Source organism: Abrus precatorius, unplaced genomic scaffold, assembly GCF_003935025.1.
Source record: "Abrus precatorius isolate BTA unplaced genomic scaffold, Abrus_2018 Scaffold8, whole genome shotgun sequence".
Lineage (NCBI taxonomy): Eukaryota > Viridiplantae > Streptophyta > Magnoliopsida > Fabales > Fabaceae > Abrus > Abrus precatorius.
Genome location: NW_020874428.1, coordinates 35,911,352 through 35,926,290, shown reverse-complemented (window position 1 = coordinate 35,926,290; position 14,939 = coordinate 35,911,352). Strand labels below are relative to the sequence as shown.

Genomic DNA, 14,939 nt, shown 5'->3' with positions numbered 1-14,939 from the left:
AATTTTACTGTTTATTAATATAAAATAAAGATGGTTTAAGAAAGGATATATATAAACCCAATATAAGCCCTTATAATCATTGAGTGCAGTAAATTAAAAAAAAAAGAAAAGGAAATTAGAGTTTGGAAGTTGTAATATCCGTTTAGGAAAAGACAGGGCGACGCGCTGGAGGAGAGCGCGTGGGAGAAGGGAACTGGTAAACGCGCTTGAGGCCGTGGCTGCCCTAATCGGATGCGAGCGAGAACTGGTTCTCTTATCCTGTGAAACCATCTTCATAAATTCATATATCGGCCTTAGCCTCAGCCATGTCTTCGTTCCTCATCTTCCCGCAACTCCCATCCTCATTTACGCGCTCTCAGATTCTCCTTTTCCGGTAAATTGGTGAGTTCGCTTTTCCTTCTTTACTTCCTTTCAGATCTGCACTTTTTCTTTTCTCCCTATTTGTGCCCTAATTCTTCGTTTCTTTCGATTTTAGGTTGAATCATGGAGCCCATGGACATCGTTGGCAAATCCAAGGAAGATGCCTCGCTTCCTAAAGGTTTTCCTCACTCCCTCATCTATTAGTGAATTTGATTGAGCAGTTAGTGAGTAGTATGTTCGTATCGAGTTCTTTGGAATCAGTCTGTTACCTGCACTGGTGAATTTTGTTTCTCTGGATTTTTCTTTGGTGAATATGTCTAGGTTTTTGTGACATCTTAAGGCTAATCTCCCGTGGTGTTTTTTTGTTTTTCATTTGAAAATGTCGATTTTCAGTAAACTAAAAGACTTGGTAAAACCGTTTTCTAACTGCATTCCAAGTGAGATCATAATAAGTTCCAGAAGGTATGTTTCTTGTTGTTGACTAAACATTAGCAATTCAGCGTAGCATATCATCATATACAGCAAAAACATCGTTCATTAATCATTTGAAGACCCTGACGAATGTTCTTTTATTAAATGGGTATAATTTGATAAAATGTTGCTGAATAATAATGAAAAGTGATGTTTGGTTCCTTTAATTTTTTGTGGTACTTGATACTAATGTTTTCTCTTTGATGTCAATGCATCATTGTTTTATGGCCTACTGAAGCGCTAATCTTTTGGCAGCAACAATGACAAAAATTATTAAAGAGATGTTACCCCCAGATGTACGGGTTGCAAGAGATGCCCAAGATCTATTGATCGAGTGTTGTGTAGGTAAGAATTTTACAGTCTATTACAATTTTATTGCCATTAAATTGTGCTTAATTGGTGACTTAATTCCTTTAGCTCAAGCTTTTATGCAGGGTCAAAATTTTAGCATGCAGACAGTTGCACAAAACTGATGAACTTTCTATTGCTATTTTTGCGATGTCTGTTAATGTTAACTGCAAAACTTTTGCATGGATTATAAGTAAAATGGTCATAATGAGTTCATGATATTTGTTTACAATCTCTCATCTGCATTTGCTAATGACACAGGGTTCTGGTCTCTTGCTTAGGGCTAGTTTTGGTTCAAGTTCAAGTGTGAGGAATAATGACCTAACCATAACAATACTATACAACCAGTAAATTACTAGAATATACAGTGTAATAATATCATAGGCAATAAATAAGCACTTTTGAACTTGCTGTCTGATTGTTCATATCTGGATTTGAACATGTAATAACATTGTTTGCTTGTGTATGATCTATACTGCAGGCATGCTGTGTTTCAATGCTTCTGTTCTATGTGAAAATTTAGGCTGTGAATGTTAAGTGTTTTCTGCTTTATATCCTTACTTTACAATTCGCAAGGAGTAAGATGTTGTTGGTTGATTTGTCATTGTAGAGTTTATAAACCTTGTATCGTCAGAATCCAATGAAGTCTGTAACAGAGAGGATAAACGGACAATTGCACCTGAGCATGTGTTGAAGGCTCTAGAGGTATTTGAAATTTGTCTGCCTGTTGTATCTCTTAAAGTTCTGCTTGTGGATGTTGCTCAGTTTATACTTGAGTGTTCTATTGGTACCATGCATTTTCTTGGGTGATGTTATGTTTGGCTGTGAAATATTTCATTTAACAAAGGTTTTCTTAATGATGCATTTTAAGGAACATGCATTGAAAGGATTTAAGATCAACTATTAATAGTAACGATTTTTATTTTCCTCTCTTTATAGAAACTACTCTGCGATAAATTATGTGTCATTGCATTCTTATCCATGATGAGACTTGAGCACAGCTTTCCGAAACTTGAACTAAAATACTTGGTACCTGATTAGGTTGTCCTTTGTTAATTACAGATTTATTAATTGTTTAGTTTACAGACTGTTGTCTCTGCTTCCCAGACAGTGAAGTGTGTGCACTTGTAAGATATGCCCTTACCCTGAAGCTATAGTAGTTGTTGACTGGCTTTTTTTCATAAAAACAAGAGCTTACTTTGGTTTCCTGCAGATTTTTAATATTAGATCGTCACAATTCAAATTCTTTCTACTACATATTCTAAATTTATATTTTAGCCATTCGGAATGTCTTAATCAAGACAAAACTCATTTCTTTAAAAGTGAATTCTTTTCAATTTTGAGGTTATATAGAAGTGTTCCAAACTTAAGTATGGATTTATTTTAAATGTGCTTGTATGGAATTGTCAATAACGAGTTTGTTGGATTTTATTTTATTTTATTTTCTGTTTATTGATTATTTGATTTGCACCTACCCCTCCAGGTTCTTGGATTTGGTGAGTACATAGAAGAAGTTTATGCAGCATACGAACAACACAAGCTGGAGACCATGGTAATTATTAATATTAATATTAATGCCCCATATTTATGCTGAATACTTGAGTGGTACAATGTAACATAACCGTATTCACCCTCTTTTATTCCTGCCCCATCCCCATAATTTCTTTATGGGTGAATGCATAACAAAAAAAAAAAGTGAAAACGTGGAGTGCTCCCTCAGATGTACCATTTTTATTAATTATCTGACCATCTTGAACAATCATAGCGGAAACTGAATTTCTGTTTTCAAACTGGGGTCAGATGAAAGATGGACTGTCTTGAGGGAGTACCTGCAGGGCTCATTGTTGGTCCTCTAAAGAAGCCCCCAGACCAGTCATGGATCCCATCTAACCTATCCCCACTGATAGAGATCTGTGGAAATGGTATCCTGTAGGTAAATACACTGGAAAGATCTTAACTGACTGGTAATCTGACTTATCTTCGCACTTCTTTCCTCCCCACTTGATGTTTTCAGAATGCAGTTTAGGAACATGGCCTGTGTTGTGTGTAGCTTTAGGAGTTAAATTTGAAATTACTTATTCACCTTTGACAGTTTTTGTTATCCTTCTATGCCTGTGGTTTTTAGTTTAGTCATCAACGCTTGTAGATTTTTAGATATTCCATCAATCTCTGAAGTAAGTAATTGATTGTTCAACTCTTGTGACTTGAGAATGATGATTTTGTGCTCTGGCAATAGCTTATCAATCTGGGTTATAAGAAGTTCATGAATGGTCTTGATTTCCTTACATCCATGCTCACAGTGGCTAGTGAGAGGCTGGAGGGCCTGTATTATTGATCAGTTGAAGTGGAAAGTGATTTTTTATTAAGTTAATTACTGTTGTATATACGTTTACTTTGGAAAGGAGAAAGTATTTTCTGATTGATTTGGTTTTCTTCCAGCAGGACTCTTTGAAAGGTGGTAAATGGAGCACTGGAGCTGAGATGACTGAGGAAGAAGCATTAGCAGAGCAGCAAAGGATGTTCGCAGAGGCACGTGCTAGAATGAATGGTGGAGCCATTGCTTCCAAGCAGCCAGATGCTGACCAAAGTTTAGATAGCTAACTTAGGACCGTTATTATATTGAAGCATAGGCAAGCACCTCTGACTCCTGTCTATGCTTCTAATGAGCTCGATTGTGTACAAAAACCCATTCACCAGTTTGCTGGTCTATGTGGATGTGCTCGCCATTTGTATTCTATCAATGAATCGATATTTGTAAGTCAATGTAATTAGTCAGAGTTCATGGAAATCCTCCCGTTTAGCATTACTTGTAATTATTTAATTTACTTTTTGTATCTTTCTACATACTAACAGCTCCTAGCTTGATTCAGACAGAAGCTACTGTATTAGATTGTAACAATTATTAAATATGTCGAAGCAATGGTGTTTTTTTTATTTTTTACATTTATGATATGGGGGTAATACTAAAAGCTCGACATGCTGTAAAACCGAGGCACATTACTTCAACCTCGCTCAGTCGCTCTTTGCACAAATGAATGATAACTTTGAGCGATAGTAGCCCTTTCCCCCGCTTTTGAGGCAAATTATTTCCTGGGATAATTTGCGGATTCCCTTTAAAATTCTCGCGTAGTTGACCACACTTCCCCGTAAACCCCGGTTCTAGCAACCAAAATCTATTTACGTTTCGAGATTATGTTGAGTTAAACATCAATTGTCATAACAGCTTAACAGGACTGAGCACAATTTGGTGTCAGTTCGTAGATACGTGTAATGTTGTCTCTGTAGCCAACATGAGCCACGAGAATTCAGTAGTGCTTAACCTGATGTCACCATGGTGCGCCTTTGCACTAGAAGACATGGATGCAGCAGAGGAGTATGCTAAGTGCATGTCGAGTTTCAACAGTGATGGGTTTGGGTTTTGTTTGTTTTTCCTTTAGTTTTTTAATCTTCTTTTACCGTTTTAGGCATCAAGTCAAAAGAGTTTAGTCAAGCACAATTGCATACTCCTCTCTCTCTCTCTCTCTGGATGCCCCACAAGAAAGTGAAATAACAAACACATTGTCTCCTTAGATTCCTTTCTTTTCTATTTGAAGCGCACTCTATCCCAGCTCTCTCTTTCTGATTTCCTGTATCAGCTGGTGGGACTGCCTATGTTTCTTTTGTCAGGATTCTCTTGCACTCACTATATGAAAGGGGGAGATGGGTAGTAGAATAACAAAGAATCAATTAAATAAGCATAAAGCGCAACATATCTATCCCCAACAGTAAAAAGAAGAAACCAGATTCATACACTCGCCGTCTCCGTGTCTCTCTTTACCACCTCCACCTGTTTTTAAAGCTTCCTTTTCCTTTCTCTGATGAAGACACTAGTCATGGACACAACCTCAACTCCTCAAGAATCATCCTCCAAGAGACACTTCCACTGGACCAACAAGGTTGGAAATGAAGAAGTGGAAGTTCCCATGTCCAAAATCATAGAAGAGGACACAAAAGAAGATGACAAGGGTGTTCCAGTTCAAGTTCCAGTTCCAGGACCTTCAGCCACTTCTCAGGCAACAAGAAGGAAGCTTCAGGCGGTGGCAATTTCAAGGCTTCGCTCTGTTCTCACTGTGTTTGGCAAGAACCGTTCCAACCTGCCCTTTGGTCTTGGTTCTCGAGTTGTTGGCACTCTCTTCGGTTACCGTCGTGGCCACGTGCATTTCGCGTTTCAGAAGGACCCCACTTCCCAACCCGCTTTCCTCATCGAGCTTGCAACACCAATAAGCGGTTTGGTTCGCGAAATGGCTTCTGGGCTGGTTCGAATTGCTCTGGAATGTGACAAGGCGAAAGGTGCAGAGAAGAAGAGCGTGAGGTTACTTCAAGAGCCTCTGTGGAGGACATATTGCAACGGCAAAAAGTGTGGCTTTGCTACCACAAGAGAATGTGGAGCAAAAGACTGGGACATCCTTAAAGCCGTGGAGCCAATTTCGATGGGTGCAGGTGTTTTGCCACTGAGTAATAGTGATGGTGTTGAAGCACAAGCAGGGCCTGATGGTGAAGTGATGTACATGAGGGCTAGGTTTGAGAGGATTGTTGGGTCTAGAGATTCTGAGGCTTTCTACATGATGAACCCTGACAGCAATGGAGCACCTGAACTTAGTATTTATTTGCTTAGAGTCTAGGACCAGTCGCTCTAAATGTCTGTTTATTTAGTTATATACTTTCCCTTTTTTTAGCTTTTGTTCTTTGTGGATTTTCAACACTAGGTTGTTCCTATACTACTTGTCTAGCTCTTTAATCATGAAAATGGAGACCTAGTTCTCTCCAAGTTCTTCCTTTTTCCCCCCCTCTTCTTCCTGGAGGGAGGAAGAAGAAGTGGGGTTTCTGTTTTTTTCTTGTTAGGATAGGAGGGTAGGGTTAAGGCAGAAAGGGGGGAATTTGTGGGTAACCAATACTTTACAGCGTGGTGGTGGGTGGGTCACGAAAGGTGTATATGTATAGTTTTCTTTCCAATCCTTTAATTAGTGATTTGGAATGGAGGTTAATGCAAGTCATGATTGTCTTTGCATTTTTATTTGGTTTATTAACTTTGAAAGTTTCATTATGCCATGCTGTTTGATTCCACTTGATGAATTGCCCTTCTTTGTACTGTGCTCCCCCACGCTCTCTTTTTTAATTTCCTGCCATGTGCTTATTTATTTGCTTGATGATTCAATTCATTCCCCATAATTGAAGTGCTTCTTGAACTCTGAATATTAAAGAGTCCACACCTATTATTGGGATTTATGTTGTTAATTCCATATGTTTTGACACACTATCATTACTCTAGTGGCTTAGCACATGATTAGAAACTATCATGTCAATTCTACTCTTACAGATTCTGCAAATGGTATTATGTTTGCTTTCGGGTAGAGGAAGATTGCTATATGAGAATCATCCCCTCCCGCTGCTCTTTCCTTTTCTGTGTCTGTTAGATGACAACTTCATTATAATTTGTTTCCTTCTGATGCTATTCTTTCCCTGTTTAGTTAGGATCCTTTATTCAATCCAACAAAATTTCAGTATTTGGTCTAAAAGTTAAGATTGTTCCAATGATTGCTTTTTATGCATAATTTTGTTTGTGAAGTGATCCCGAGAATTTTTTGTTAATGCCTAATCATAGAAGTCATCAAAAGCAATGTGAGAAAAGAAAAAGAAATCAATATTCACTACTAACAATCTGACAACAGACCCCATCTTTTCCTCACTTTTCCTTTGTTTATACTCTCGATCATTTGCTTTTTGCTCTTGTTGACTGCTTTTCTTTTGTTGGCATAATTCAAATCTGAAACATTCTCACCATTTTGTGACTCATTGTAATTTGTGCTGCTTGAGTTGCAAAGTGTAGACTATAGCCCCCACTGTTAACAAATATGACCACTACCCTTTTATTTAATCCCCTAAAGAAAATCCTTTACCGGGTTAATTTGATCATAATAGTGATCATTCATTCCTTTTACCTTTCCCTTGTCCTAGTTTTCAGGCTTTCAAAATTTCCTACTATTTTTCCCTGCATCTTACAAGAGAAAAGATTGAAGATGAAGCTATGTGGCTTACAGCTAGGACAAAAATCAAATTCTTTAAGATGTCTTTCACCGAAACCAAAGTTCTTTTGTTTTTTTTAATCATCCAGTCATCATTCTTCAAAAGATATAAAAGCTAATGGCTTCACATAAAGTTGGGCCACTGATTTATATCATTATTGCTCTCATTAGTGCACTAAAACCTCCCTTAAAACACTATTGAGAAAAGAGATAGGAGCAGAAATCAGAAGAGTGCATTAAGGTTGTCTGTAGTACATGACCATAGGTGATTACAAAGTCCCAACTTGTTTCATCTTTTACATTTGTAATTGTAGGGTTATGTAGTCCTATCTTGTCAACCAATTATAAGCATAGTGGCTAACCAAATTTATTTATACAAAACCAGACGAATGAAAGTATGTACTGATCCGCAGTGTTGTACAAAAGTGGGGCTGCATGTCAATTTGATTAAATTATAATTGAAGAATCACTTCATATTGATGTGATGTGTATGTTTTCTTATGGTCAGGCAGGAGAGACTTTTCTCCTACCAGGTTTGAATTGAAGTAACAAACTAGGCTTCAGGTTTGCAAAGCCTCACAGATTTTACATGTTCCATCAGCAAATAACAACCCCAAATAATGGCCCTAAGGCAGCACCATTTATTTTCCTCTAGGTCAGATGCTGTTTTAGGGGTCTACTTGAATAGTAGGAGATTTCTTAAAAAGATTTCAACTGTGGAGAAAATCTAGCCTCAGAAAATTTCGTACATGGACCATGGATAGCTTTGATGAGTTTGTTTTGTAGAACTAGATGAGTGAATGTTTGTGTGCCATTGCTTTTTTCCAAGACACATGTAGCAATAGCTGGTTAATGATAAGAATAGGAAATGTTTATCATTGTTCGCCGTTAGTGTTGTGATCATAGTTATCAATCTTAGATAGTGATCTATAAGTGGGCGATGCTAAAAATGTTATAGTGGAATAGTTATTTAAAAAATTTGTATACAATATAAATTGTAAACAATTTTAAAGATAAACTCAAAATCTGATATATTCATAATTAAAAATAAAAAAGTCATAACTTTAAGGAAAACATACAAGTACTTAATAATAAACATTAAAAATTTCCTAAACAGTGCTTTTTTGGGGGGTAAAAATGTTTTCTTTTTTAAGTTTCACTTTAACGTAGGGCGCTATTCAAATATTGTAGTGGCTTGTGACTGCTCCGCTTTGTTATTTTGATATAGCGCCGCTATAATCCGCATTGATTGCAATACTAGAACTTTTGATGATGTTATTTTCCTAAGAAAATGACAGCTAAGTAACTAAGGAATAGAATAATGGAATTTGCAATTAAGATTTATGCACAATTAATCAGGTTATTTAATGTAATGAGTTATTTGGGAAAGAATATTTGACGGGAAGATGCAAATAGGACAAAATTTATATATTAACATAAACTTAATGTGTTAGTAATATTTTTTTTATTATATAATATATAATTTTTTAATTTAAATTTTAAAATATATCATCTTCTCTCTTTTTTTTCCAAATTCTTTCTCCCAAACATTTTTTAAGAAAAAATTGTAAATCATCTGCATTTTTTCAGCGTTTTAGGATTAAGGAACAATCCTTGACTTATAACATCAAAATAGCATATAATTTTTATTACAAAAATTCGCAGTTCCTCACATGCCTTATTTGATGTACCATTTAATAGATGAATTTGACCCCACACCATCCTTTTTTGGATTATCAATGTCAAGCTAACTTATCTATTGCATTGTTTTTTCCTTACTAATAGCTTTAACAATCACCAACCTAATTGCTACTGAATTTGCATGATGTATCCTCCACAAATGCACGTTGATTTTATCTAACTTCCCGTTTTTTTTTTATCATACATTATTATTAAAGATGATTAGATGTTTAAGTCGTCATCATGTATACAAATAATGTTAAAATCATTGCCATTTTATAAAATTATTTTGTTCCATCGTCATTAATATAAAGATTTTTCTTAATTCGCATATATATATATATATATATATATATAGTAGAGTACAATTGAGAATAAATCAGTCCAAATCATTACAAGGATACTTTAACCAAATACTCTAACGATGTGAGATTTAAGGAACATAAGAACTTGGAAACATCAAGCATAACACAAATTCTTTTAAGGAACATCAAGCCCATAGACAAATTTGTTCAAGAATAAAGGTGCATCTAGGTTGAAAAAACAATTAATGTACATGTAAAATATAAATAATGTTAGTGAAATAATGAACGTGGTGTGGGGATGAGGGAGGTGGTGGTGAATGAAAGAGCCATGCAAAGGATACTCGAGCCTGCAGCTAACTACACTATCATCCTTTGAGTAGAGACATAAAAAAGATGGTCACAAAGGAGGAGCATAGCATGTCTGCAATGATCTCTCTAAATGTGTAATACAGAACTTTCCGGTGCTCTGGCAACTTCAATTTCCACTCCATCATAAAATCACTTACTTTAAATATTGGCTTTTTGACGAGCAAAACCAGGCTGAAAAAAAGAAACATTTGACAATTTTGTTAGAATTAATTTGGTTTTCTAGTGAGTGGTAAATTTATTTTGTAAACATGGTTGAATAAATTAGCCTGATGTAATTTTGCCATCCTTTGTGGGATTTGGAAATCAACATATGTACATGTGTTTACTGCGTTGAAGTTTGATTGGTAAAAGTATTTGAATTATGGTGTAAAGGCCGCCAAGTAACCTAGAGTTTGTGATGGTGTGAAAACTAACTACTGATACAATATACAATATAAGGTCATGATTCCTCTTTATGCTTAACAGGTACTCTTTCCATTAAGGAACTCAGTTATTGAAAGTGAGTGGGAGGAAAAGATCCTATTCTTGATATATACAAATGCGTATGCTGTCACAAATAGATCAAATCACATTCTTGAAAAGACATCTTCAAGAAGTATGCGGTCTATTGTAATTTTCTTGGTGCTCTAAAGCCTGACACCGATCTAATCAATTCTTACGAAGTTAAAGAAGGAGGAAACTCAAGTGCAAACATATGCAGGCAAAAAGAATAAGGACTAAAAGAAGGGAAGGATCATTGTACCTGAAGAAGCAAGGATGGAGGAGGTGCAGTAGGTTCAGCAAGGACATGACTTCTAGTTTTTCTCCCATTTAATGTAGTAACTGATGGACTATTAGTTGTGGTTATGTCCCAAAAGCTTCGTTTCTTGGCAGTTGGTGCTGGTGATCGAAAACGTTGACTTGGACTCTTCATCTCACTATTGTGTGGATCCTTAGCCCTGGTCATCACTCCCTTTCCCACCTCCATTGTTGTTAATGTTTGTTTTCCACCCTTTTGTGAGAGCTCGTAAATAAGATCATCCTTTTGCTTTAGCTGCAAGCTATGATCTTTCTTCAGTCTCTCTATCTCTGCCTCAAGTGCTTTTACGGTTCGTTGAAGTGTCTTGACAGCTAGTTCAGGTCCCTTCTTCTTGGTTTCTGGAGTGAAACAAGTTCCAGCCAAGAAAGAGGTTCTAGCCCTTCTTTTTTCAATTGGTTGAGCAGAAGTTGGAGGAGTGGAAAGTGATCCAGCTGAAGGTGGTGTTGGTGAGGCATGTGAAGCTAAGGATTGTTTTTGGAGGGTCAAGAACTTCTGTTGCTGCCTTGCTAATTGTATTCTCAAATCACGATTCTCCTTTTGCAGCTCAAGTACAAGCTTGGTCTGGTCAGTTTCTGTCTCAGGCACTGGTAATTGATCCTCATTTGCATCACTTACCTGTGTCCATTCATATAACAGATTACATTATTCAACATCATCACAAAAATATGTAAGGGATTATTTATGTCTCAACATTTGGAGATACTAGCTTGAAATGATGTGAGAATTCAATTCAACCTTTGCACGAATCTCCTTGGCTCTATCAGCCCAGTGAACTGTGTTCTGAGTTTCACCAAATGAGAGGTTACTTGGGCTTATGTTTGCAATCATGACAGTGTTACAAATTCCTCCTAGTGAATCCTTGAGAAGCTGAGTGAGTTTTGAATTTCTATATGGTATGTGTTTCTTGCCCTCTACAAGAGCATTAATGCAACTGCTCAGTGCAAGAAGAGACCGGTTTATATTGGCACCTTCAAGAGATCTAAGAGTTCTTTGATCCGTGGCAAGAGCTCTCTCTGATCCTGCAAGATCAATTAATGAGAGCTTGCCCACACGGTTAACAATATTCATTGAAGCATCTCTAACTCGGTATTCTACCACAACCTAAATGCAGCAAAATAAGGTAAATTCGGTTAGTAAAATAAGTACATTTCACAACCACAGCAATAATTTATATGGATCCTTCACTTTTTCCTCATTGATGGTTACCTGCAAAATTGCATGGGAACGTGAAGATGTTTCGTTTGCACGAGTTGGTTCTGTAGTTCGGTTCTGATTTCCTTGCTGAAGCAATGCCATCACCTGAAGCAACAAGAAAAAGACTAATTAAAAATGCTAAATGAAGCTTCAAACTTGAATCAGCTCTCTAAAGTTATATTCCTCTAAAAAGGAACAGAAGATTACTTCATCAGTGGAATAAGCTCTGTATTGTGTAAGGCATGCCGCTACAATCCCCTATAACGTACATAATTGAGCGAAGTATCATCAAATATCTTTCAAGTAGAAACTAAAATACAAGACAAACATGACCATTAAAAGCATTAGTACATTAAACTGTATACATATTTATTTGATGGCAACAAGCAATATCATAAACAATGTAATGTACTTCCTTTCAACCTTTAGATAAGGTTTTGATTTTATTAGGATAAGGACTAAGGAAAGGGACCTGTTTATCTTCTCTAAGAACAAGAGGCCTTCCAGGGGAGAGCAAATCCCTAACAGTTTCATTATAAACCTCAAGATAAGAGAGATGAACCACATGGCTTCCATCAAAACTTCTCTGCTTGATTTTACTGAAAAGATCCTTAATTGCCAAAACCATCACCCCTGGATTCTCCACTGTCCCAAGCATTGTGTAAGTCTTCCCAGCCCCCGTTGCTCCATAACAGAAAACCGATCCATTCCTCCCTTGCAGAACCGCTTCCACAAGTTCTGAGGTTCTGAAAAATTCAACTCAACCTTTACTGCTAGACCATAACAACAACAACAACATTTTCAAACTAATGCTGTATTAATATTAACCATTCAATTGTATAATATAAGTCCACAAAGTTTTATATCCAAAAAAAGCATATTATAAACACACATCACGCGATATATCAACAATCAACAAAATCATCTTCATATGTATTATTTCATCACAAGAACAAACAAATCTTATCTCACTACTTGAGGTAGGCTACATGAATCACACTATTCAAAGCTTACTCAAATATTAAATTCTCCGAGATGTTATTTACTACAAGAATCACATGATCTATGAATTTGCAAAAATTTCTACAATAAAAAAAGTGTGTCACGAACTCACGTGGTGGAGTAAACTTCTTGTTGAGTTGAGGAATCAGGAAACGCGGCATCGAAGGTAAAGTGGCGTCCACGAAGCCTATTAAGTCTGAGATAATCGTTTTCATTGGCAAACTCCGTTAGATAAACGTCACGGCGATTAACGATTCTGACACAGCACCGTGACTCCGCTTCCTTTTCCTTCTTGTTCATAGGCCTAAGCCTCACGAACACAAGGATCCTACTCCCAACCTTCCCTTGCTTCTCCGAAACCGCGTCAACCTTCTCAAACTCTTGAACCATCCCCATCGACAGTTTCCGTGCCACGGTAGCAGAACTCGAGACACAAACATTCGTTGTTGTTGATGTTGTCTTTCGTGGGCACGAAAACCCGACAATTCTATCAGACCCAACAACTATATTCTCCTTAGCATCTTCGTCGTTTGAGGGTGGTTGAGGTAACACAAAGGTTCTTGTGATTGTTGTGTTGGGCATTGTGTTTTCTCGCATCACGTTTTTCTCTTGTGGGGGTCTTAAAGACCCGTTCTTGAGAGCTACAGAAGCTTGCTTCTGTTGCTCGTATAAAAGAGTGAGCGTCTTCAGCTTCTCCTTTAGGCCATGGTGAGGGTTTCTCAGTCTCTGTGTTGTTGTCGGGTTTGGTTCGTTTTCGCCATGGTTGGTGGTGGTGGTGGTGATTTGAGACCGCGTTGAAACCGGCATTCTGAGATTTTCTTCCTACCTTGACATGCGTACCCAGAAGATTTTTCCCTCGACCCAGGTTTAAGCTTTGTATGGTGATTCAGAAAGTTGAAAGCTTTAGGAGGAAGAGATTAAGGTGGAAGCTGAACAGAGTGTGGGTAGAGGAAGAAGAAAGAGAAGGGTAGTGGTGTTGTGATTTGGAATTTGATTTTGGGTCAATCCGAGACGTTGGTTTAAGCGGGGTTGTTTAGGGAACTTCATGTTTTGCTTGTTGCACACCAAGTCTAGTGGCTGAATTTGTTGACTTTTTAGCAAAAGAGAAGTGGAATTAGTGAAAAGTGGAGGGTTATTGGAGGTTTGAGATTTGAAATGACACGTACGTAACGGTCAAGTGTCAGTCCTCAAGCGGCTGGTTTATTGAGTTGTGTGGTCCTTTTCGAAATTTCCTATGCACGAGAATCTCACCTGCTCCATAAATGACCAATTTAATATCCAAAACCATAAATGTTAGAATTACAAATGCTTCTACTAAAATTGTGTTGTTATTATTCTTTTATGAGGTGTAATCTTATGTTATTCTTTTATTAACAAAAATTATTTTTTTATAGATGGCACTAGGATATGAATTCCTTTTTTATAAAATTCAATTAATTAATTTAATAAATAAGGATTAATTTAAAATATGAGTCAAAGTTATTTGAGGGAGCTAATATGATATTTTATTGAATTAACATACAAAATTATATCAATATCGCTTTTTATATTATAAATGTCTTCCTGATAATTTTTTGAAAAATAAAAAAAAAAGTATGCTAAAATTATGTAAAATATTTTTTTATTTGATTTAATTTAGATTTTACTTGAGTTGCACACTAAATATGATAAGTGAGTTTATTATTAAAAAAATTTTATATATAAAAAAATTTGAATTCAAAATCTTATTTAAATAATATCAAACTATTTATCACTCAGATCAATCTATATTAATAAAATGTATTTTTTAATTATGCAAGAGGTATTTGATTTTATTGATTTATTAAAAGTTAAGAAAAAAATAAATAAAAGGTGATTGATAAATTATACCGGATAAGGGCAAGGCATAAAATAGGTGGTTTGGTGCTAGAATTTAAAAAAAAAACATTTTTTATAAATAATTTATTTAAAAATATTTATGTCATAATTAATTTTTAAAAAAATTTAAATATGATAATAAAAAGTGTATTATTAAAAAAATATATTTTATAAAACATATGTTACTAGTATTATTCTATGTTAATGATGTAATAATTTAAACAAACACTGACTATGATGGACGTCTATAATTCTTAACCAGCGACACTCTGCACTATACCATGAATCATGAACATTTAAATATGATTTAATGTCATTTTATCAACTTTCCAAACTAACATTTAAATATGATCCAAATTCCAAAACTTTAGTCGATCCTTTCTAGTTAGGATAATTTTGTCCCATTGCTATTTTAAGTTATTTTAACTTTACCACCTAAAGAAAGAAGCTAATTAAAATATAACTTATCTCTCACACACACTCATGAACTTA

General features: G+C 36.0%; 3 protein-coding genes across 5 annotated transcripts; 2 read left to right on the top strand and 1 right to left on the bottom strand.

Annotated features, from left to right (window-relative positions):
* Nucleotides 1–238: 238 nt before the first annotated feature.
* LOC113845970 (protein Dr1 homolog) lies at nt 239–4,911 on the top strand. Of its 2 annotated transcripts, none has more exons than XM_027473735.1 (6): nt 239–381; nt 476–538; nt 1,087–1,176; nt 1,790–1,884; nt 2,663–2,731; nt 3,622–4,911. In XM_027473735.1, the coding sequence occupies exons 2-6, from the start codon at nt 484–486 to the stop codon at nt 3,778–3,780; spliced, it is 468 nt and encodes a 155-aa protein (XP_027329536.1). In that variant the 5' UTR covers nt 239–381; nt 476–483; the 3' UTR covers nt 3,781–4,911. The 2 variants fall into 2 exon arrangements, with proteins under 2 accessions (XP_027329536.1, XP_027329535.1); XM_027473734.1 differs by having other exon boundaries at nt 3,619–3,799.
* LOC113845969 (protein MIZU-KUSSEI 1) lies at nt 3,737–6,278 on the top strand. 2 transcript variants are annotated; one of them, XM_027473733.1, is made up of 2 exons: nt 5,037–5,135; nt 5,184–5,854. In XM_027473733.1, the coding sequence occupies exons 1-2, from the start codon at nt 5,037–5,039 to the stop codon at nt 5,838–5,840; spliced, it is 756 nt and encodes a 251-aa protein (XP_027329534.1). In that variant the 3' UTR covers nt 5,841–5,854. The 2 variants fall into 2 exon arrangements, with proteins under 2 accessions (XP_027329532.1, XP_027329534.1); XM_027473731.1 differs by having other exon boundaries at nt 3,737–6,278.
* Nucleotides 6,279–9,565: 3,287 nt separating this feature from the next.
* Nucleotides 9,566–13,397, bottom strand: LOC113874789 (kinesin-like protein KIN-8A). Its single transcript, XM_027513002.1, has 7 exons — nt 12,703–13,397; nt 12,061–12,334; nt 11,796–11,846; nt 11,601–11,693; nt 11,130–11,495; nt 10,338–11,009; nt 9,566–9,766 (listed from the first exon to the last, which is right to left on the bottom strand). Exons 1-7 carry the CDS (start codon nt 13,395–13,397, stop codon nt 9,734–9,736), a joined length of 2,184 nt encoding a protein of 727 aa, XP_027368803.1. The 3' UTR covers nt 9,566–9,733.
* Nucleotides 13,398–14,939: the final 1,542 nt, after the last annotated feature.